Raw genomic sequence first — 23271 nt, forward strand, 5'->3', positions numbered from 1 at the left:
TCACAACCAAAGATTCTAAAGGTAGGGTTCGCAGCTTCAATCTCATCGATGGTGGCGTTGCTGCAAATAATCCTTTAAGCTTAGTGGTTATTTATTTTCAACTTGTACAATTACCAGTACTACTACTTGTGTTAAATTTGTAAATTATGTTAATTTCAGACATTAATGGCTGTAGTCAATGTGAGTGAGGAGATAACTAATCAAGAATTAGTGGTACCATCTTTGGGTACTGGAACTGCAAAGAGGCAAGAGAATTTCACTGCAGCTGAAGCATCCAAATAGGGTGTGTTTGATTGGTAGAGAAAGAGGGGTACAACACCATTGATCGACACTTTCAGCCAAGCAAGTATGGATATGGTGGAGATTCCATTAGTCTCTCTCTTCCATGTTGGCGCCCATGTATAGCCCTAAAGGAAAATACTAACAGAGCATAATAAATGCACAACCATCTCATCGTTAACGAACTTCTTCAATGGAATTCATTGAAGTAGAACCCCGGAAAAAGAATATTTCAAGAGATGAAGACAGATGAGGGAGAGCATAGAAAGGTAGAAGTAGAGAAAAAAAGGGAAAGAAAGAGGGATACAAGGAACGAGGAGGGCTTGGAAGTTGAACCTCCTATTGATAATTGGCCTACCCTCTATGAACCCGAACATCCACGAGAGAGATGTACTACCCTCTTTTTGGTTCAAGAACACAATAATGTACTATCAGATGACCTGTGATCTCAATAGGAGGTAGTTGTTGGGTAAATATAATTCCACTGAGTTAGATAGACATAAGAGATAGAACTGACCTATCTCATTTGTCGTAGTTGATCATAAAAAGGTCAGTGATTGTCGACCTTTCAGGTCAAGCTTGGCTTGGTCCAGTTTAAGGCAAGGGTCGATGTAATTGAGCTAGACACCCAAACTCACCCACCCCACCCCCCCCCCCCCCCCCAAAAAAAAAAAAAAACCTTCATACACTTCAAGTAAAGAGAGTATGAAAAGACCCCCGGACAACAGACCTGTTGTAGAAGTTGGGATAAGCGCTAAAAGTTCACCAACGGACATGTCAGACGATCTGAAGTGATGGATCAATTAACAGAACACAGAAAGAGACTAATAAAGACCTCAAATCAGTTCCAATATACAAGATGATCAATTATGATCCCAAAAATTCACGAGGAAAACAAGTGACAATAGACCATGCAGATTAATTCAATTCCTTCTTACGAAAGACTGTTAGACTACTATTTGACTAGAGCGTTGGTATCTTTGACAAGTACCTCATTAGCAAGGAGGAAGAAATACCAGAATATAAGTGACTCATAGCATGATCACGAGGTATGTAGCGGCCAAAATCAGTATGGGGGGGGGGCACAAAATTTTAATGCCAGAAAAAATGATGTGTTTATATTTGCGGATTTGAATACTTGGTAAGAAAGCAATCCAGCAAACAAGAATACTGAAATTCCATACGATAAAGTATTGTGCATACATACATTCCATGTTGAACAAATAGGTGACTACATGCAATTACAGTTGGAGAAATATAGAGGCAATGTATCACAAGGTCGTTCTCAAGAACTGTACAACAAAATACAGGACTGCCAGGAACAATGCAATCTGGTAGGCATCTCTTTGGAAGCCCTCATCCCTTTGAAAGAACTGAATCACAGTAAACAATAGGATACGCTAAGCTCAGTTTCCAAACTTGATTTAATGTAACATAGAAGAAATCAACCCATGAGTATGCTTCGCAATTGGTACAAAACTTTAAACTATGCCCATGAGTATGTCTAGAAACTTTTAAAACATCCAACAGTGTTAGGAAAATTAAAAAAATTCTAAATGAGAGCTTTTAAACCTCAAATCAAAATATTTTGCTGCATATTTGGATGGATGTGTACAAAAATCAAACACCATTAGTTAATTGTGCTGAACATAATAGCATTAGGTTGAGAAATTACATGAATAACATGTACATTAGCCCGCTTTCCGCAGGTGCAACATTCACCAAACCCAAGAACTGCTGTGTCTCACCACAACAGTTGTGCCATTATATGCAAATTTCATTTGCAATTAAAGTACACAAGGGCGGCGAAGTTGATCTTGTAGAAGAAAAATAATCAGCATCTGGAGCTTCTATTTGACGAAAACAGGACCAATAATTTTTTGAAAGATATGAAAGAAAACATATAAAATCCGAACTTACCTTTGTTGGATCTCCAGAAGGGTCCGGATATATCTCCAAGTTCTCTTTCTCCATTGAAAAACGGCTTGTCATATTTTTAAAGAATTCAGCCACATCTTTTCCAGCTTCAAATGTAGAAAATAACCGACGAGAAGTCCAAAAAAATGCTTGAGCAATGGCCGAAGATGCAGATAAATCCCAAAATTCTTCATGTTCAATCACTTGGCCACTTATCTGGTTTAGAGTGAACTGGGAATTCACTTTGACTATCAAATCTCCTCCTATATTAGCAAGTAAAGATTTAGGCCTTCCTTTGACTGTCCACCTGATGCTCAGCACACTGGTTGACAGCATCACCATTTCTTGCACTGTCTGAAACAAAAAAGCACAACCTTTGAATTAGCAATATGGAGAAGGCTAACTAGCAAAATATTTATAAAATACATTTAATAAATAAATAAAAATGAAATCTAAGTTGACAAAGAATTACCAAAATCAACTGGTCGGCTTGCTTTGGAATCATTGAGGTGTAATGGTAGATTAATGTTCTCTATAACTGAATAATTCAAATTATAACCAATCAAACTGAATCCGGTTTTCAAGCTTAAAATGAACTCACAAATTAAAACATGCATGTTATTAAACTTGAGGTCAAGTCATTGTTGCACATAGTTGAGTTTCTTAGGCTTCTTGTTGTCATAATCAAATTACCTGGAGCTTTGACATTGTCATTGTATGTTCCCATTTATTTTTATTTTTTTATATCAATGATTATAGAAGGGTTTCAAAGTCCTGAATTATTCTCACTGGAAACCACTTGATTTCATGTTTTGCATTGATGTGACCAATCAAACAGCTTTTTCTATAAAATGACAATTGATTTATAAGGAAGAGAAGTGATACAAACTAGACCGACAAGCTGCTCCATCTAAGAACTATATGATATTAGGTGGGATTACTAATGGACCCTCACCTAAAAACAAATCAGTCAAATGACAATCGTTTTTACATACGACTTTAAATCGGGGACGGCCTAAAGACCAAAGCTTTGATTTTTAATTAGAGAAACTCTAAGGAAGCCATGCCTTCAAAGACCACCTGCTCCTCTCTTTCCAAAATGCCACATCATATCACTAAGTGTAATCAGACCAGATGAACCTAATAGAAGAGGAAACAACTCCAGCAACCAAAAACCTCCTTAATCCACTAAGACCTGATCCAAAATGTCAAAAAAGCTCAAAGAAGTGGCTCCATACAAGTCTTGGTGTTGTGCACTGAAGAAGTGATTCAATGTCCCCATTCCTCTTGCAGATTAAGAAATAGTCAACAATAATTGTTGTGTAAATGTCTTGTATTCTGTTGCGTTACGCAGAGCTGCGAGGGTCCCCAGCCCGAATTTTTTAAGGGGTATGAAAAGGGCGATCATGTAAGATTTTCTTAAGGGGTTTTCTAGAGGTTTCTGTTTTGGGGAGTTTTACTTGTTTTGATAACTCTCGATTATATAAATAGAGATCTCTAGGGCTGTAAAACGAATGAGAAAATAGTGATTGTTCTTGTTCTGTTCCGTGGACCTACGACACTGCGAACCATGTAAATCCTTGTGTTTTGTGCGATTGTGTTATCTTTGCTATTTAGATTTTTTCACAATAATCTTATTATGAGATATTAACTAGTCCAGTGGTAAGACCACAAGGCAAGAAGTACAAACGAAAAATCTGCCAAGAGATCTTTGAAACCAAATAAAAGAGTAAAGAAATTCTAACAAAGATTTACTTGAGAAGCAACATTTTCCAATTTCTCCATACTATTAAGTTCTCATCTGCAGCAGAAATAGAGGAATAGTTCAACAGAGCAATTAGAATGGAGACTATATTCATCACCCTAACATTCAAATTCCTGTGAGGTCCAAGTCCATTTTTATGAGCATTCAGAAAAAATCGCCGACAGGGACCAAACAATTAAATAGGCAATTTTTCATTTCCTAAAACCCACCGCTTTAACCCTCATTCATTCTTCTTCTTCCAAAATATTATCAAACATTCTTTTATTTTTCATTTCCAAAAAACCTTGATTTTTCCCTACAAACCCATTGTCCTCAACCTCTAGGATAAAAAATTTACCCTTCAACCTCAAGCTTCCATGTTTTTCAGCCTTCAAATCTCAAGAACAAGTAGAATTTTAGGAGTTTGAAGATTATGGGTTTTCGGGAAGGAACGCAAAAACATCATTTAGGGCATAGTTTTCCATTTGCATCACTAACCAACAAAGATACTAAAGCATTTGCTTAAAGCTTGGTGTTGTCATTGCATGCCTTTTTTTCCAAATAATTAGTAACTAAACCACGCAAACCGAATCCAAAATCAGCGTCAATGATGACTTTAATCTCTACACCCCCTCTACATCAAGATTCAAGACGATAAAAATGCAGTAAGGTCATTAGTAACCCCAGTGAACTACAAATGCACCACATATACGAAAACTGTCACAACATTCATTGTCAGTGATGGACCAGAGAAGTGTCCCTCCCACATGATTCTCCAGACATTTAGCTTGCAGATTTCTCCTAGATATTCATTCAGCAACAAAGTTTTAGTTTCTTTTGAATAAACTCTTAATCATTTATGCTGTTATATGGGTTTGGGGAAGGCATTAAGTCTATCATAACATATGTAGATTCTACTATAGAGTATCAGCATTGCGGTAATATTGCCATATCCAGATGAAGCTTAGTCTCCTTCTATGTAAATGCTTTATATATACCCCAGCCAGTATATAGAGATCAATGAACAAATTGCTATCATGCTCTATCATTTGTAACATGGTTAACATCAAAAATTTATTGATTCATATTTTGACTTCATCAAATTATTCAAGTGACTTCCTCGTATTCAAGTGGAAATCCTTTAGTATAGGTCATTTGCAGAAGACAAAGTGATAATTGACTACAAAGGGAATTAATGCAAACTAGAACTCTAAAGAGTTAATTTGGAATCAAAGGGATTTAGAATAAGTGGGTCAAAGCGGAGTGAGAAGAGCAACTTTAGTGAGAACACACGTAGAGAGGATGTGCCAGCAAAATTGATAGTAAATAAATACCCCAAAGTGAACATTTTATTATATTAATTCTACTATCCATAAGTGAGAGATTGAGAAGGATGTGCAATGGTTAAAAGTGGAGATGTGCTTTTGGAATGTTATACAACCAACGCATTCGAATCAAATTAAAAGGAAAATTTCATATGAAGATGATAAGACCATCTAAGAGGGAATCAAGAAACATGCTCACAAATTGAGCACAGCAAAGACGAGGATGTTGAGATGGGTGACCTCGTGAGATTGCACCAAAATGAGGCTCAACCAGTACAAGAGTAGCTCAAAGCTTCCTATTGGTGATTATTTTCCATGTCACTAATCGATATTGTAACACTCAAGATTATGTGCTTTGGAAATTTCACAAAAACAGGACAGAATGACTGAGCAATTTACTCAGTGTTTGAACCTTGATCTTCACCTCATGAGGAATATAACAAAGTAACGCCAATATAAAAGTCAAGAGTGAATAAATACAAGCACAAAACAGTGAGTTCTCACCACTGAGGGTTTATCTAGAGCATCATTCAACCATAGAGGCCTCTTGTATTTCTCACGACCAGTAAAAGTCCTAAGTGGATCCTGCAATTGAAGAGCCACGAATATTGAATATTGTAGTAAATAATTTAGATAAAGGCAGCAGATTAGAAATTATAATTCAACTATAATTTCAAAACAGTAATCAGCAATATTGAACATCCATTTTTAGAGTTGAAAAATCATCTCCCTTGTTGAACTACCAGAGCAATCAAATGGTGCCTTCAGAACCAGACCGAGAATTTATGAGGAGCATTTATGAAAAGGATGAGGTAGCATCCAATATGAACACTGAGCAGTGATAGAAGAATTGCAAATATAGAAAGCAGCATTGTCATGTTCAAGTAAATAAATAAGTGGATTTGGGTTTAGGGAACTGCAGATCTATGGCACCCAGATATGCCAAGGTTGCAAGAACAACATGGCATGGTACAGCATCTATATTTATTTGCCACAGACACCCATTTTGAAGTATTCATAGCTTCTAATAGCTATATTTTGATAGCGAGACATTTACTTTTCCAAGATAAACAATGCAACCAATAAGGGAATCAAGAATATGGGAGACGCAAAAAAGTGCAAGGCACTTCCGCTTCACATTCTTCGAGATGGCCCCCTTGCAGGATATGATTGACGATCTAACATGTGTTCAAACTAATTGGTAGAAAATACATTGTGCAGTTGGCCAAAATTATTTTATGAGCTGGAACAATTTATGTTTATCACACCATATCAAAAAGACTAAATTCATGAATATGGTTTTAGTTTATCCATTTATTTTTCTTAGTTAATGATTCATTAGGAAGGTATTTTTCATTTACTATCACATGTTATTATTCACATCTTTGGTCATTTATCAAGTATAAAAGGGTGAGAAACTCATAGCTAACAAAATAATACACAACAATGGGTATGGGTAAGGTCAACCTTGTTGTGCATGTGAACACCCTTGTGAAGCTCACTTAGTACTTTGGTCAAACACCTATTGGGTGCTTAAATAAAAAACCTTATATGCTACACCTTCCAAGACCTTGTTTGATAATGGCAATGAAGGCTAACCCAACTAATAGTAGCAAATGCAAAGAAGATAAACAACCATACAAAGAAAAGAATAAGAACACAATACCCACAACACGAGATTTTACATGGTTCACTTAAAGACTACATCCACGGAGGTATGAGCGTTGGAGCTCGATTTCACTATGAAGAAAATGGGGCAAATCGATACAAGGACTGCCTTTATCACTTAGATTTACCTTTTTCTATATCTCAATCTTTCCAAACCTCTCCTCTCTTGAGTTTCTTTATTTCTCTACTCTCTTCTCTTGGGAAAAGACTTAAGACTTGAAATTAAACTTCTTACAACAAAAGAACAAAACCCTTTTTAGAAGAACCACATAAGTGGGTCACTTACATAAGTTACAAGCCAAACCCAAATTACCTTGGACCGACCCAACAGTACACACACTTGGACCGAGCATAATTGATTTTTGAGCCATACTTCAACAAACCTACATGACCTACTTCCTACAAATTTACTCTTAACCTTCTTTTCCTCTTATTCCATCCATCCATATTTATTCTCAACTTGTATAAAATCAATCACCTATCAAGAAAAAAAGGGTAAATTACTAAAAGAGGGTTAAATATTTTAATATTTACAAAAAAGATCTATTTTTTCAAAAATTACCAAAAACAAATTAAGTCGCTGAACAGTCCAGCATTTTAGCAACTCACTGGACTGTCCAGCATTTAAAATGGAGACTAAATTGCTGGGGTGTTAAAGCAATCTATTAAAACGCTGGACAGTCCAACGTTTTAATCATTAAGAGGGCATTTTTGGTAAAACAATGTATTTAAACACATTAAAACGCTGGACAATCCAGAGAGTTACCAAAACAATTAATTCGTTTTTGGTAATTTTTGAAAAAATAGATTCTTTTATGTAAATGGTAACATATTTAACCCTCTTTTAGTAATTCCTCCCTGCACCCCCCAAAAAAAATTGTATAAAATCAATCTTTGTGGAAAATAATAGCTATGAAAAGATCATAAATATTTTCTCTTTTGGCATTATTTTCTTCTTTTTTCTTCAATGCAAACTTTGGCCAAGCAAGGGTAGACCATTCAAAAGGGGGGTTGAAGTGCTAAAGGTTACCCAGCTTCAACCCCTCAAACAGAACTACTTTATCTGTTTTGCCTAAAAAAATCTTCAAATAAAAGGCGCTTGCATTTCTTATAAGATTTAGACCAGTAGTAAAGGAGATATTCACTGTCCAGCTAAAGCCATGAAATTTCTTCTCTTTGCCTTTCAACACCCACTATTACACTCCTTTCAAATGCCCCAACACAATGCAAACAGGAAAAAGTCTCCAAATGATTCGACCCCTATAAGAGAAGGCACAAAATGGCCAACCCCTAAAATGATCTACCAACGAAAAAGAGAGGGACCACCAAAATTCAAATGAGTAGAGGAAGAAACTCAGAATATCCCAATTAAGAGAACAATGACAAAACAAACCATTAATAGATTCATCGTGAGAGTTTCACATCTGACAATAATCGACAAGGACTATATATTATGACTAATTAGATGGCATAAAATTAGAATTCTATACAGAAAAATATATCACATAATTAAGTCAAGCGTTAAAATTATAATAATACTCTTAAATAAATTCAATATTATTCATTTCTTTTTAGAAATAAAGCTGCATCTATTTAGTAAATTTTCCATCGTCAAATTGTTCTTATTATACATAACATGTAGTGAAACTTATGGGTTTCAAAACTAATAATTTTAAAAACGTTAATAATGTAGATTGATTTGAAAACCTTGTATTTGACGGAGACAGAGAAGGTTCCAAGAGCACGAGTGCCTTGTCGTAGCTCTAGAATATCGCGAGCTAGTTGTCTGGCTGTAGATTCAACAGAAGGACTACTGATGCATTCGAAATCATTGCAAAGCTCACCAAAGTTCATACCATCTACAAGCTTGTCAACCTCAGATCTTTCAATGCTACTAGTAGTAGTAGTTTGATCTGGACTACTATAATCATCGTTCGAAGCTGAAACATTCAAAAATGTATGAGATATGTATCAGTGAACCATCAACCATGAACCCTAGAATACGAAGAACAATAAGAACAAGAAGAACCTCGTAACGAGCGGGGGTGGTGATAGGGAAGGTGACACGTGGAAGGCATGCAGGAGGGTTTGAGAGGGATGTGGGGCCGGGAAATGCCAAATAAGGGGATCTGGAAGGCAGAGCTTCGAGAAGAAGAAGAAGCAGTGAGGGAAGGAGCGGTAGTGATCTTCATCATCTCTCCCCATTCTGCCAGAAACTCTGGAACAAACTCAGCCTCTTTTAAATCGTCAAAATTGTGTTAAAATGTCACCTCTCTTCTTCTGTGGACTCTGGCTCTTGGATAAGATTTTTCTTTTCTTTTGGGTTATTTAGACATTCCCCTACTCATTTTGGTCGATATGTGATATAGCCCCCTTGATTTAAAACTGATAACATGCACCTCTTAAGCAAGGTCTTCTGTGAAAGACTGGTGAAAATGACCTGAATGCCATCATCTTCAACCTCTACCCAAAAGTCCTTCATTTTCTTTCCCAAAATTAGTCATCCTCAACAGATCAAATCTCCTTTAACCTTCGAATCTAGATAACAATAAAAATGTTTTTAGTGAAGTAGAACACAAACAGATTTTTGGGTTGAAAAATCAAGGGTTTTATACTACATTGGTTGTCTGACAATATAATTAACGTGTGATCGAAAGAAGTTGATGTGGCAATAAAAGTTATCATGAGTTTCCCAACCATGGTTTTAAGACTCAATATTTCATCTAGTTTCGTCCTCCACCAATATTGTGTTGTTTCCTTGGAATCAATATACATTTGGAACGAGATCCTAGAGTAGCATACTCAATCGACTCCATGACGTAATCAGTTCGAGAATGGTAGATCTATACACCTCGGGACACATGGTTGCACTTCCCCATAAAAAAGTGTATCCCAAGAGAATCGTGTATCCTAAAGTATACATATCTACTATTTCCAAATTTGTCCACATTAGGGAGTCGATTAACTATGACACCTGGAGGGTCATATTATCACGACTCTATAATTATTTATCAATGTACATTTGGGAAGCATTTAAAGGATATAAGTGGTTTAAAAGTTTCAGATTGAAATGATTTTTTGTGAGGATGATCTCTATGATAAGAAGATCATCCTCACAAAAAATCAGCCCAATTTGAACCTTCTAACCCCATCAAAAGTGATTTAGAATATAGACTGTCGATTTTTTACCAATAATTTGTAAAAATACTTTTGATGAATTTAGAAGTTTCAAGCTGTGATGATTTTTTGTGAGGATGATCTTCTTATCCTAGAGATCATCCACACAAAAAAATCTGTTCAATCCAAAACTTCTAACTCAAAATTTGAAAAATGTTTGTTTTTTTACATATGCTTTTACTTGTGTTCCTTGAATGCTCCCATACATTTATATTTCAAAAATTATATTATTTTGTTTGCCCATGACTTCTGGCCCATATAACACTCAACTAATCCTTGAGAGGAGCATAGTTCCCTCCCCCTTACCCACCAAGTAATTCCTAGGATAAATCCATTAGCATGGCCCCCAAGGGGGATTCGAACTCAAGACTTTGCTTTGTGGGGCATGATTTAAGCCATCTCACCAAAAAAATATTTAAATAAAAAATATATATTTTAGTATAAAAAATACATTTTTTTTTTTGTCAACCATTTTTTATTGATTTGATCAAGATTTTCAAAATATGGCCTAAGTCATTTTGGCTATCAAACCATATGTTTTTTGATATGATTCACATTGAATATCTCACTCGTTGTCGAACAATGTCGAGTCTGGGATGAGGTTTCAAACCATGGGCTACCATATTTATTTTATGAATCCAGATCGGTTTAGATCGATAAAAAAACATGAAATATCCGACTTAGATTGAAATCTTAAATTTGATACAATTTCAAATCGAATTCAAATGTACTCCAATTCGTTTCGAATTTTTTTTTATCCAAACATATTTTTATATTTTTTATCATTCTTAATTTCATATAAATACATAGAGATAAATATATTTTAATCTTTTTTATTTCCCTCTACATTAGTAGTTGCAAAATATATATATTTTAATTGATAATTTAAAAATAAGACATGTGTTTGGATCCGATTAGATCTTCTTTGGATTAAGGATGAAATGAAACGGATCCGACTCGATTCACACATTTATTAATCCGATAGAATTGGATATATATTTAAAAGTGAGGATGCATTTAGAAATAAGTTGTGATTCAGAGGGTCCATTAAGTAATTTTTGCTAAGAAAACATCTCCCCCCCCGCCCCCCCCTTATCCTGATTCTCCGCTACAGCGGTTACTGGCCTGCCACCCTCCCGCCAATAAACGATGGAACTTCATCCCTCTGCAATGGTTAGTAAAAGCCTTCTCAGTCCTCTCTCTCTCTCTCTCTCTCTCCTAATGATTTTCGTGTTGCTTGGCTTTGAAATCTAAACCTTAACTACTGTACTGTGGAACTATCAGGCAAATTTATCAGTTACTAGATGTCGAAATTATATCAAGGGCGAGCATTCCGAAAAGCTCTTTTTGCATGTTTGTTTCGATAATCAAACTCGCAAAACAAGTAGAATACTTGCTTCAGCTTCAAGGGGGAGCCGTGGTTTTGGGGCTCAACCTACCAAGAAAGACAAGGTAATTAAGTAAGTCCATCCATTTTTTTTATTTTTATTTTTAAAGTCTACTACAAGTTTTAATATGCTAATATATTTTCAGTTCATTTACGTTAGCTGTTCAATGTTTTCAAGAAGAGATCATTGATTGTTAATGGTATTCTGAAGTGAATAAGGAGATTCACTTTAAATGCCTTGATGATCTGAAGGACAATACATCGTTTCTCGGACAATTAGGGATATCAATGTGGATTGATTCAAACCCAATGCTAGGTGTTGGGATCCTGGTAAGGATCCAATTTGATAAGATATCAGATCAGTTTTAGTCAACCACGACCTGATACGATAATGACCTAATCCGATAGAAATTGAGAAAGCATGTGTGTATGTGTGTACATATACATAATGGTTTCATCATGTCAGGTGTGGAGCAAGTTTTGGGATCTAATAAGGACTGATTCAATGAGATATTAGGTTGGGCAATGGACTCAATAAGATTGTTATAGGATCTGTCCTGGATTATCTCCCTATCTGATCTGAATTCTGTCACTCGATAGACGTATAGATAAAATGGTGTTTTAGAAGACTTTTCAAGACCCTACTTGGTTTGGTCCATGATGAGTGTTGAGATGTTTCATACAAGTTTTTGGGGAGAGGCTTTGTTGAAAGTAATAATACAACTTACTTATCAAAAAAAAAAGTAATAATACAACTTACATTCTAATCTTGTGATATCTAAAATATGTTTTAGAGTCGTAGCATGATTGGAGGATAGATTTTTACAATCTGAAGGTTTTGTGTGTGTGTGGGGGGGGGGGGGGGGGGGGGTGGTGTTCTTAACCTCATCTACTTGGTTTCAAACTTCTGAGAAGGTTTACACACCATTTCCTTGAATCTTGGGTTGCCTTCCCCACCTTTTTCTCTTTTGGGTTTTTGACTTACTGTCTAATTAAGTAGGATGTTTCCCTTAATTCAGAAATATTCTTTCCTCCCTCGTATAACTTGAAATGAAAACAATTATTTATTTAGTTTATTTTATCTATTTTTTATTGATTCATCTCTCTTTCTCAATGAATCATCATCATCACCTATGTCTTATAACGAATATTTGGGTGGTAGCATAAATCACTTCTTTTCATGGATTCAATGTGAATCCCATTTCTGCATTCTACTCTATCTTGATTCATATCTCCAGTGAAGGCACATGTCTTATATCTTCACTTAATACTGCTATTCATACCATTTTTGACCTTCCTCTCTTTCTCAGTGAGCAAACGCTGAAAAACAAAGGTAAGTATTCCCAATTCCTGCTAAAGTTTTGTCAAGAGAGGCAATCTTTCTTTATTTCCTTTTATTTTTTTCGAAATTTAGGTAAGTAAGTCTAATATGCCCAATTAAAAAAAAAGGTAGCTCAAAATAACTTTTATACCCTGTCATTTCAAGTTTGCATTTCTTTAGATAGTTTATTGTGCAATACTTTTATTTTTGTTACAAACACAGTGTGTTAAAAACTGTACTTGTGATATTTCTCAAGCATTTATTGCTTGGTTATGAATCCACAGAGTAACAAATACAAGACCCCGAGAGAGGAAAAAAGTTTAGGGCCACAAACAAGGTACTTGAATTGGAAGTAATTGTATTTCCATTAATTATTAATTAAGAATTTAGCATAATGTTGGTATAAAATCTCCTAGTGAAGTTCTCTTATTTTAGATATTATGAGGGTTTTCTAGAAAGTTCCATTGTTGTTGGATCTATACCATGTGGTTCTATTCAACCACCATTCCACCTTCCCAGATATATGGAGGGGGGATCCTTATTTGTAACCACCACAAACACTCAAAGTTGAAAGTAATACAAGTCTTTTACCAAAATCACTTGTGTTCACATGAATTCCCAAGGAAATTGATGAAAATTCTATGACTCTTTGGATAAGGTTGACTTGGGCTATATCAGTGAATTAGGTCGAGCACAGCTTGGACATCACATGTGGAGGTAATGTCCATGAAAAGTGGTATCATAGCAAGGTTTGGAGGAACCTGTTTCAGACGAAAGACAATTTCTGGGGATTTTGATTGTTTTTATGAAAAAGATACAGTGATGTAATAATTATGGATTGTACCACTATTTGTCAATATGTATCATGAGTCACGATATAATTGATACAATTTTGGAAACTTACTGAACATATTGGAAAGTACATGCATTTGGAACAAACTTCATTGTTCTGTTTCGATATCTGAGATACTGAGACGCCTTGGCCAAAACATTCTGAAACAAAATGGTATTTTGAACCACGCATATGTATGCATGCACTTGCATATACAATATTAAGGTGTTCATCTACACATTCTTTCGTGTTTGTAGAAGAATCTTTCAGAATTGGAGTCATCACTGATCACATACAGACCACTTAAGATCCAAAAGGTTTGAATTGTATTTATTTCCCCAGATAACACATATTGAATCCATGGATCTGTATCTTGGATTTGTAGATTAATGGGACCATCAGAATTCAACAAAAATAATTTTTTTTGATAAATATAATTTTATTACCAAGAAAAAAGAGGTTGAGGTAATCTACCTAAATACAAACCTCAGGTCACTATCTAGCCTTGATCCAAGCTCATAAGGTCCCATTTAATCAAGAAATCATCAAGAAAAAACACCTCCCTAAACTTGTTAAAAAGCTTACACCAAAAAAATAACAAGCCTACTGTATTAACTTTCACTTTTTTTTTAATAGGTAAATGCTTCGTTAGTGACAGGTTATATGGTTACTGGTTAGCATAAGAAGTATGAGTTTAAGGGGGTTTGAACCTAGAACAACTCTCCGTCTTACCACTTAGCTATGTGGCACTTCTTATTAATGATCACTTCATGCAGAGCATTATTTTTCCCTTCAAACCTTCTTCCATTCCTCTCATTCCATACCCACTAACAGAAACAAACTTTTTCAGGTTCAAAATTTAATAGACACTAAAACTGACCCATCCCCTCTTCTTTGGGTACCATGTTAAGTTGATGTAATCCAATCAGGGTTCACGCCTTTATCCATATAATATTTTTTTCTCTCTCATCAAATAGATACTCAAAGGTGTTTGCTAATTTGTTGATTTTTCACTCTTATATTTGGCATTCACTTTGTTTATACTAAAATGGCAGTGTACCATTTACTTACATATGCTTCTCTTTTCTTTATGACCATGTACCATTTATAATAAAATTCAGTTTGTTTATTTTGTCTATTGGTGCAGAAAATCAACATCAGAACCGTCTGATATAAAACCCAATAGTAAGTGGATTTGTTTCTTGCTTTTTTCCTTGTAGAAAATTTATTATTTCTGCTTGTTTGATTTACTTATTCTACTGTTTCGATTGTAAAATCATTTACAATGTACTTGTATATTTATATTTCTGCTTTCTTAGATGGTTCTGATGTTGATTCTCTTGGTGCAGAAAATCAACATTGGAACCATCTGACATACAACCCAATAGTAAGTGGATTTTTTTCTTGCTTTTTCCTTGTACTTTTGTATTCTTTTTATATTGGTTTCTACATTGTCATTCTTGTACTTTTTTTAATATACAGTATCATGTTGTACTTGATTAATCCAACTTAACTATTATTGCCAAAAATATTTTCCTTGCAGAGGCACCTGGGTTAAGTAGTCGATTGGATGGAAAATCTAGCAATATTGTTGTAGACCGTCAGTTTGAGGAGCGGCTGGAAGCAGTTAGAAGGTGTGATTGAAATTATTTGTTCTTTTAATTTTCTGTAGCTTGCTCCTTGGGTACTAGCTTGTCGGGTCTTCTCTTTTACAATGGGGTTATTCCCTTTTTTTTTCCCTTAATAACATTTTCATTACTTATTAAAACAATATATTCACTATAATGGGGTTATTATCTTTAAATTGCTTTTAAAAAATGTTGACAGGCCAACATTTTAAGTTGCTTTTAGTAATTTTTGTAAAATTACTATCTTTTAGGTTATAAATAACAAAAATAACAAAAGTATCGTTGTTTTGGTAATTTTCCATTTTTTGTGCATCTCATGATTTGTATTTTTTTAAAGTACATGTATAAACATAGATTGGTAGCGGGTGATACTGTGTATTCTCATATTTCTCTCTCTCTCTCTCTCTCCCTATATATATTAAGTGCATGTATGAGCATATTTTTCTGTATTAATTTATATCTATCTCCATGTCTTGAATCTCCACAATTTGCTCAGGTCTGCTCTTGAGCAGAAAAAAGGAGAGGAAAGTAAACAATATGGGGCAATTGACTATGATGCGCCAGTTGAGACAAAACAGGATACAATTGGACTTGGCACTAAGGTAAGGTCTTTTCGAAGGGCATTTCTATCCTGAAAAAGGTTTTAATGTGGATTCTTCTTCATATGTATAGGGGAACATTAATGGAAACTTCAATATATAATAGGTTGGAGTAGGGGTGGCTGTTGTTGTTTTTGGTTTAGTATTTGCTCTTGGAGATTTTCTTCCTTCTGGAAGGTATGGAATAAAACATTCAAGCCTATTTTTACTTTCTTGTTTATGTTTCTCATGGCATTTCTATTCTAGTAGTATCTATATTGAACCATCCAGGGATAGCCTCACTCTCAAAACTCAATTCCATGGATTGAGAGCGAAATCATGTAGAATCTGTACTCCCACAATTGTCAATGTAATCAGAGTCTCTTCACCATAGAGATCATCCTCACAAAAAATCTACCCATTCTGAAACTTCTAACCCCTATTTTGAAAAATAAAAATGTTTGGCTCTCTTTAGGGCCTCCGAACACTTTCCATCTATCTATCTATCTATATGTATATGGGTGGCGTTCGACATCCAACATTAGGGAGCCAATTTAGTCCTATATGGCTTAAATTTGTTGGAATTAACTGATTTTTTGTGAGGATGATCTCTAGGGTCAGGAGATCATCCTCACAAAAAAATCAGCCCAATCTGAAACTTCTAAATCCATCAAAAGTGGTTTACAATTTATAGGGTAAAAAATTGACGGTCCATGGTTCTATTCACTTTTGATGGGGTTAGAAGGTTCAGATTGTGCTGATTTTTTGTGAGGGTGATATATATATTATCCGACATTCTATTTGAGGCATTTGAATAATTTTATTATTCTGGGAAGGAGATATAACTATGCATACCAAAACCATGTTATCCTGTCGGGTTGAAATAATGTCTTCTTGTAGTTATCTTTCTATTTTCATTTTGTATCTTCTTGGTGATTGGGATCTGTTTTTTTCAAAGTATATCTTCAATTTAGATTTTTGTAATCAAGATCAAGTGACATGTAATTTATTTTTTCTTGTGTTAGTCCCCCAGAGGAAGCTACAATTGCCGAAAACAAACTTACAAAAGAAGAGGAAATAACTCTTAAGGTAATAAAAGGGATGTGCATTTTTTATAGTGAAATGTTTGTAGTACAATTCAACTTGATATGTTTTTCAAAAATTTATGTGCATGTGATCAATCATGATTTGACTTGAATACTATTTTTGCTAAACACTGATGTCTATCACAATTTTTCTTGAAGATAATTTGGTTGTAATATTCAAAATTTGAGTGTGCATGAAAATAAGTTTTGATATACTTGAACATTAAATTTAGAAAACAATACGTATGTTGTAAAATTCTTTGGAGAGGTAAAGCCACGATTAATGGATAGGAATTAGTGTTTTATGTCATGAGTTTGTGTGAAATGAAATGGAATGTCAAATACCATTTTGAAACCTGATTTCCTGATTTCTAGATGGTCTAGGTAGTATTATCAATTTTTTTATATGTTGAATAACTTAAAATATTGCTCCCATCTAATTTTACAACTCAAGCATGAAGGAATTTTTTTTGTGAGTGCTAGATGTTTAGGCCACGTTTTTTTATATCTTTTGCCCTTACTGACAGTTGGAGTTATATTTATCTAATGTTGACTCCTTTTGGGAAAAGCGATTATTGATACCCCTAATTTCTTATTTCTTGTTTTAGACAAGACTGCAAGTGTACGAAGCAAAGCTTAGCGTCTCCCCAGAAGATCCAACTGCTCTTGAAGTGAGTGATGTATTATATAATAGTATGACAAAGTGCATGCGAAAAGTGTTACTTTTTATACTAGCTTCTTTTTTTTACTTGATCTTTGTATGTAACTTTTTTAGCTTGATGTATGTGGGTTACTTTGAAATTTTCTACTATGCTACGTTATTCTCATCAAGGTATTAATTTTCCATAATTTCGTGCAAATTCTCTTTTCCCACGCATCGTCTTTGAATGGCCCTTATATATCCTTTTGTTGCAAAATTTTGTTGAAAACGCGATTCATTTTGCAAATTTTCAATTAACAGTGTATTGCATGCCATACATAAAGCATTGGACTTGCATTGTTGGTCCCAATCTTGGATGAAGGAGGTTTGTGCTTGGCCGACAATCAATGTAAAATATTTTTTTAACTCATAACATGGATCCAAACCCTCTAACTCGTGCTTGGGTGTTCTCTGGAGTAGCATGCTACATTGTGAGTGGTTGTGGTAGCCTTAGAATATTACATAGTGATACCAAGATTAAGATTGGAGGAGACAAAGGTGAGGAAAACAACTATCAACATTAAAGAGGAAGAAAAGAAAAGATAGGCAGTCTAAATCTCGTTCTTGCATTCACAACTTTTTTCCTTTTGTGAAATACAAGATCAGGGCAACAACCCACAACATAAGAAAAAAAAGAATATGGGAAATTATTTAATAGACCCTGTGGTGGGGACGTGTTTCTAAATGCACCCTGAGTTTTTTAGCAGTATATTGACAACCCAATTAGTAAATATCTCTCCTTCTTAATGCCCCCTCGCCCCGATAAAACGATGAACTCAAATCCTCAAGATCGAGATTCAAATAATCAAGATCAACCATTCAAATCATTGATCTCAACAATAATTGTATCTCTTATGTCCGTTGATATTGAGTGCAAGTTACTGTAGCTATTTTCACTTCTAAGCAATATTGGTCTTGCAGGGAGCCGCAGTTACCCTATCGGAACTAGGAGAATATGGTCGGGCTGCTTCTCTGCTAGAGAACTTGTCCAAGGTTTGTTTTGTTTTGCTTTGGTTTTGCATTAAACATTTGAAGAAATTACTTTGCTTACACTCATTATATCCAGTTGTTGAAGAAGTTCTGGAACTGATGAATTACAACTGGGTTTATGGTGGTGTTTAGGAAAAAACAAGTGACCCTGATGTTTATCGTTTACTTGGAGAAGTTAAATATGAGCTCAAGGATTACGAAGGGAGTGCTGCTGCCTATAGGAGTGCTGCATCTGTCAGTAATTTCTTTCTTAGGCATTTAATCTACTGTTCCTTTAGTTTCTGTTTTTAAATATACAGACTAGGAATAAATGGATTTGCCAAATTGATTTGGTTCTGTTATATTTATCAAAAAAAGATAAGAAGATTTGGTTCTGGACTCAAATTTATGTACTTTGTTTTCTTCAAGAAAATTGATTGTAACCTTATTTATTTTCTAAAATGTGTGGGAAGTTTTCATGAAGTTAATTTGTTTCTTGGATTAAGTACATCATGTAACTGTTTTATTTGATAACTAATTTCTTAATACTTTCCCATCTCAGATTTAAAACAGTTAAATAGCGAATATCTGAAAAATTTTAAAAATTGCTAAAACATCTATTTTTTTAATAGTTTATATGCATTTCTTCATGCCTGGTTTCTTTTTAAGGTCCATAAACTTGTTTTATCATGCCTAACAGGTGTCTAAAACTACTAATTTTGAAGTTCTCCGTGGCCTTACAAATGCATTACTTGCTGCTAAGAAACCAGATGAGGTTTGTCATCAGGCTTGTCTGATTAATGTATATTATATATAGGCTGCACCAGTTTGTGATTTACTCTGAATTATTTTTTATAGATATAGTGTAACAACTACATTTTATAGATTATCAATTTTGCAAAGGGAACAACAACAAGGTCTTCCTATTGCATGTAGGCATAATCATGATTTAAAGTTTCATGCTGTCTCGGAATTTCTCGGCCAATATGTTCCAGTTTTGGCTGATTAAACAGCCTTTTTAACTTGAGATGTTTCATGTAGGCTGTTCAAGTTCTTTTGGCTTCCCGCGAGCGCCTCAACAAAGGTGACATAAATAATCGTGATGTTCAAGCTACTTCCAGTGGGAATCCTGAAATGGAAATGCCGGAGGTTGATCCCATCCAAGTGAGTTTTATTTTCCCAATGAAAATAATATATTTGTGAATATAATCACTTGAATAGAATTTTAGTTAGAAATAATTTTTAAGTATTGGAGTGTTAAGAGTGCAACTATAGGTGGGCATGGGACTAAGAATCTCAAGGACCAAGGTTCTATGGCTATCCCTTTCACTTTCTAAATTTTGACATAAGATAATTTTCAGGTAGAGTTGCTTCTTGGGAAAGCCTATTCTGATTGGGGTCATCTTAGTGATGCTGTATCTGTTTATGATGGACTCATTTCCACACACCCTAACGACTTCCGAGGATATTTGGCAAAGGTTCGTTTTCTCTTAACTTGATGTGAATCTAATAATGCATGTGAAATGTCTCTGTTGTAATCTAAAAGTTGTTGGATAATGGACTGTGCATAAATGGTTGCTTTTGTTTGTTTTAGTGGTTTGTGGCTTTGTGCTCCCATTGGGGTGCGTTATGTATTTTGCCCACATTTATAATACTACCGGGCTCCCTCCCTCCCTCCCTCTGCCCATTCTTATCCTTGTTCTCCTTACCAAAATTCCACTTGGTATCAAAGCTATTGGGTTCATGTAATCTTTATCTGATAGATGCAAGATTAAAGGGTTTCAATCGCAGACCTTGTTCACACTAAATCAGCAATGTCACATACTGACATCAGCAAGCCGTACAGACACACGAGTTCTTCTCCATTTTGAGGTTGTTTGATAGACTTACCTCTGTTTTCTTTATATGTTTCCAACATCCAAATCATGGTAGTTTGGGTTAAATCCTTCAAACCAGCCGCGATTAACTATGGTTTATAAACATCGTGGATATCTGGTCTTTGTATGCTTTAATGGAGTTTAGGATTGGACATATGGAATCCTTGCTGTCCAAGTCCTTTTGAATTGGTTTAAGTGGTTCTATCCATTTAAGTCAATGGCGGATAATATGTCTTCATCTGCCTTGGGAACCAACCATTCCACTCCCTTTGTTGGTCGATCATTACCATTGCAAATTACCACAATAAGTTGAATTTATCAAACAGATATCATGGACCCACTCAATCAATATATTTCTTATTCGCATAATGTTGATTGGGTGAAATTCGGCAAAGCCCGTGGGGGGGTCTCCTAAATTCTTAAAAGTGGGAGGCCTCAAATAATGTCTTGTGCTGACCTTTCTACTTTAGCGATCCACATTCACAATGGCCTTGGAGGATTTCTATGGAAAAGTAGTAACAGGCTATAGTCACTTCTATCTATTTTTAGAATCCAATTTGCTTTTACTTACAGGTTATTTGGGTTGAGATTCACTCTCTCTACTCATTTTCCTCAAGATGCAAAGGAATGGAGCAATCACCTTGTGAAATGATGTGTTTTTGAGCTACTTGGATGTCTTTGAAATGAGTGAAAGATTACTCGTCTTTTTGTTTTTTGTTCTTTTTCAACTTACCTCTATTTTACATGTTATCAAACTATCTGCCTAAATACAACCTAAGTTAGCTAACCTTCTGCTTTCTCAAGACTGTTTTATTGTTACTTGGGTAATTTTTCTTTATCAGTTATGCTCCATTTTTTTCTTGATTGTTGAGACATATTCACTTTTTAGTTTCTGTAGTCAACGATATACTCGTCCTTTATACTCTCCCAAAACAAATGGAACATTCATGTAAATATTTTGTTTGATGCTCCTGCAGGGAATTATTTTGAAAGAAAATGGTAAAGTTGGCGATGCAGAGAGGATGTTTATTCAAGTGAGTATATGAATGTGTGTTTCTATATTTCCAAATCAACCAACTAACAAAAAGTGTTTTGCTTTCCAAAACCAAACTAAATGTCACCTAATCTTCAAATGCACCATAGATAACCTGAAATTAGTATCCTTTAATTTGGAGGATAGACAACTAGTTATGTAGAGATTTTACTTCTAATGCTTTTGTTCAGGCAAGATTCTTTGCACCGGAGAAAGCTAAGGCGCTCGTCAACCGCTATTCAAAATAGTAAGCAATGGGCATGTTCAATGGTGTTGCTTGCTTATCTAATCTAATATCTCTAGGTGTAAGGAGGAAGAGCTTCCTCATTGTTTGAATAAAGTCAAGTAATGCCCTTTTGTCAAATATATAAGCTTGTATTGGCAAGATTGACAGGTCCTCTTCTTCCTACCCATTTCAACATCTCTTTATCATTTTTTGATCGATCTTGCTCTAATGTTTTAAGAATAGCAATCTGATGAAAAAAAAAATCAAATTGGTTGGACCTTCTTCAATTTTGGTTGGACGGGTTTGCATTCATAATAGAATTTAAAAAATTGTGATTTTTACCTAAATTATCTTCTTTTATTTCCATAAAAATACAACATTAAATATATGTTATTAAAGGATCTTCCCATTAATGAAAATACGTTGTTAAACCCAAAATCTTATCTTGTAAAGAGCAATTTTGGTGGCTCACTTGCTGACATTTGGAATATCTTTTAGTCCATATAGGACAAAACATTTTGACTAGGACTTTGGCAACAGAACGCTACCCTCTCTCTATATATTTTAGAGAGGTTTAATCGGCGGATCCAACTGTTGCATTTTATTATAAAACCTCCCTTGAAATTTTGATAATTCTAAGGGAACCGTACTTTATAATGTTTGTTACTCATCAATCCTAATTTATCAAGTTTGTTACCTAACAAACCATTTATCCACGTCATAAAATTCAAAGTGATGGACTTAGTTTGTTACGTAACATGCTTTGGAGTGGATCTAATCACATCAATTTTTCGAATACAAAAACATCATCTGATGCCACAAGGTTATAAAGGAAAAAAATTTAAGAACTTTGAATAAAAAAATCAAAAAATAATTAATTTTTACCTTTAAATTTTAGTTTTTAAATTTGGGATTTTGGTAGTCATCCATTTTCAACACATTGGATTAAATTTAAAAATGATTTTATTTTGAATTTTGTTTCTTTTGGATCTGATTGTTTCCATGAAATTTAAAAGTTTGTGGTATTGGAAGTCTAATTTGATAATCCATATAGGTCCAATGATTCTTAGTAAGTTTTGAAATCTTACTAAGGTAATCATGATAGTCTATTTCATAAAGTAAGGTTGGTTGCTGTACAAACTTGATATGAAATACAATTGCAACAGTAGGTCCGCTTAGTAAATTTCTCTATGTTTTAAAGGAAAGAAAGATAGATGTCGAATTTGAGTACCAAATCAATTCGATGACTAAGATTAATCATAAAACCTATCAATTCTAATCACTTGAAATCACCAAGCAAGGTGATCTCCCACAACTATATGTGCCCACCAAAAAATATCCTTTTAAGATGTTATTGGGCCAAATTAATACGAATACCCTCACCATCACCGCCACCCACCACGGCCACCATCATCATCATCACTATAACCATCATTATAATTATTTTCATCATCATCATGATTAGTGTTGGGGGGAAATTCAAAGATTTTAATGTCATTTTTCATTAGTCAAGAAGAGACGAACA

General features: G+C 34.7%; 2 protein-coding genes across 5 annotated transcripts; one reads left to right on the plus strand and one right to left on the minus strand.

The window, feature by feature from the left end:
• Positions 1–1436: 1436 nt before the first annotated feature.
• LOC147403278 (transmembrane protein, putative (DUF2358)) lies at positions 1437–9198 on the minus strand. The gene is made up of 5 exons (XM_086438790.1): positions 8963–9198; positions 8641–8873; positions 5770–5850; positions 2200–2550; positions 1437–1652 (listed from the first exon to the last, which is right to left on the minus strand). Exons 1-5 carry the CDS (start codon positions 9126–9128, stop codon positions 1551–1553), a joined length of 933 nt encoding a protein of 310 aa, XP_086294916.1. The 5' UTR covers positions 9129–9198; the 3' UTR covers positions 1437–1550.
• A 1947-nt stretch (positions 9199–11145) lies between these two features.
• On the plus strand, positions 11146–21933 carry LOC147403279 (Tetratricopeptide repeat (TPR)-like superfamily protein). Of its 4 annotated transcripts, XM_086438791.1 has the most exons (16): positions 11146–11283; positions 11395–11562; positions 13103–13155; positions 14798–14835; positions 15194–15284; positions 15775–15880; positions 15984–16054; positions 16882–16945; positions 17550–17612; positions 18563–18634; positions 18764–18865; positions 19311–19385; positions 19652–19774; positions 19972–20088; positions 21465–21521; positions 21712–21933. In XM_086438791.1, exons 1-16 carry the CDS (start codon positions 11260–11262, stop codon positions 21766–21768), a joined length of 1281 nt encoding a protein of 426 aa, XP_086294917.1. In that variant the 5' UTR covers positions 11146–11259; the 3' UTR covers positions 21769–21933. The 4 variants fall into 4 exon arrangements, with proteins under 4 accessions (XP_086294917.1, XP_086294919.1, XP_086294918.1 ...); XM_086438793.1 differs by lacking the exon at positions 13103–13155 and having other exon boundaries at positions 11395–11570; XM_086438792.1 differs by lacking the exon at positions 13103–13155 and having other exon boundaries at positions 14772–14835.
• The last annotated feature ends 1338 nt before the right edge of the window (positions 21934–23271 follow it).

The sequence above is a fragment of the Akebia trifoliata genome, chromosome 4 (assembly GCF_017979445.1).
Source record: "Akebia trifoliata isolate Shusen 1 chromosome 4, ASM1797944v1, whole genome shotgun sequence".
NCBI classification, from domain to species: Eukaryota; Viridiplantae; Streptophyta; class Magnoliopsida; order Ranunculales; family Lardizabalaceae; genus Akebia; species Akebia trifoliata.

Excerpts from the sequence above, each read along its gene's own strand:
- LOC147403279 (XM_086438791.1), top strand. The coding sequence starts at position 11,260 with ATGGAACTTCATCCCTCTGCAATG. Across the intron at positions 16,946-17,549 it reads AAGAGGAAATAACTCTTAAG|ACAAGACTGCAAGTGTACGA; the intron begins GTAATAAAAGGG and ends TTCTTGTTTTAG. Across the intron at positions 18,635-18,763 it reads TGCTAGAGAACTTGTCCAAG|GAAAAAACAAGTGACCCTGA; the intron begins GTTTGTTTTGTT and ends GGTGGTGTTTAG.
- LOC147403278 (XM_086438790.1), bottom strand. The coding sequence starts at position 9,128 with ATGATGAAGATCACTACCGCTCCTTCCCTCACTGCTTCTTCTTCTTCT. Across the intron at positions 5,851-8,640 it reads CTGTCTCCGTCAAATACAAG|GATCCACTTAGGACTTTTAC; the intron begins GTTTTCAAATCA and ends CTTCAATTGCAG. Across the intron at positions 1,653-2,199 it reads CTTCTGGAGATCCAACAAAG|TTCTTTCAAAGGGATGAGGG; the intron begins GTAAGTTCGGAT and ends ACTGTGATTCAG.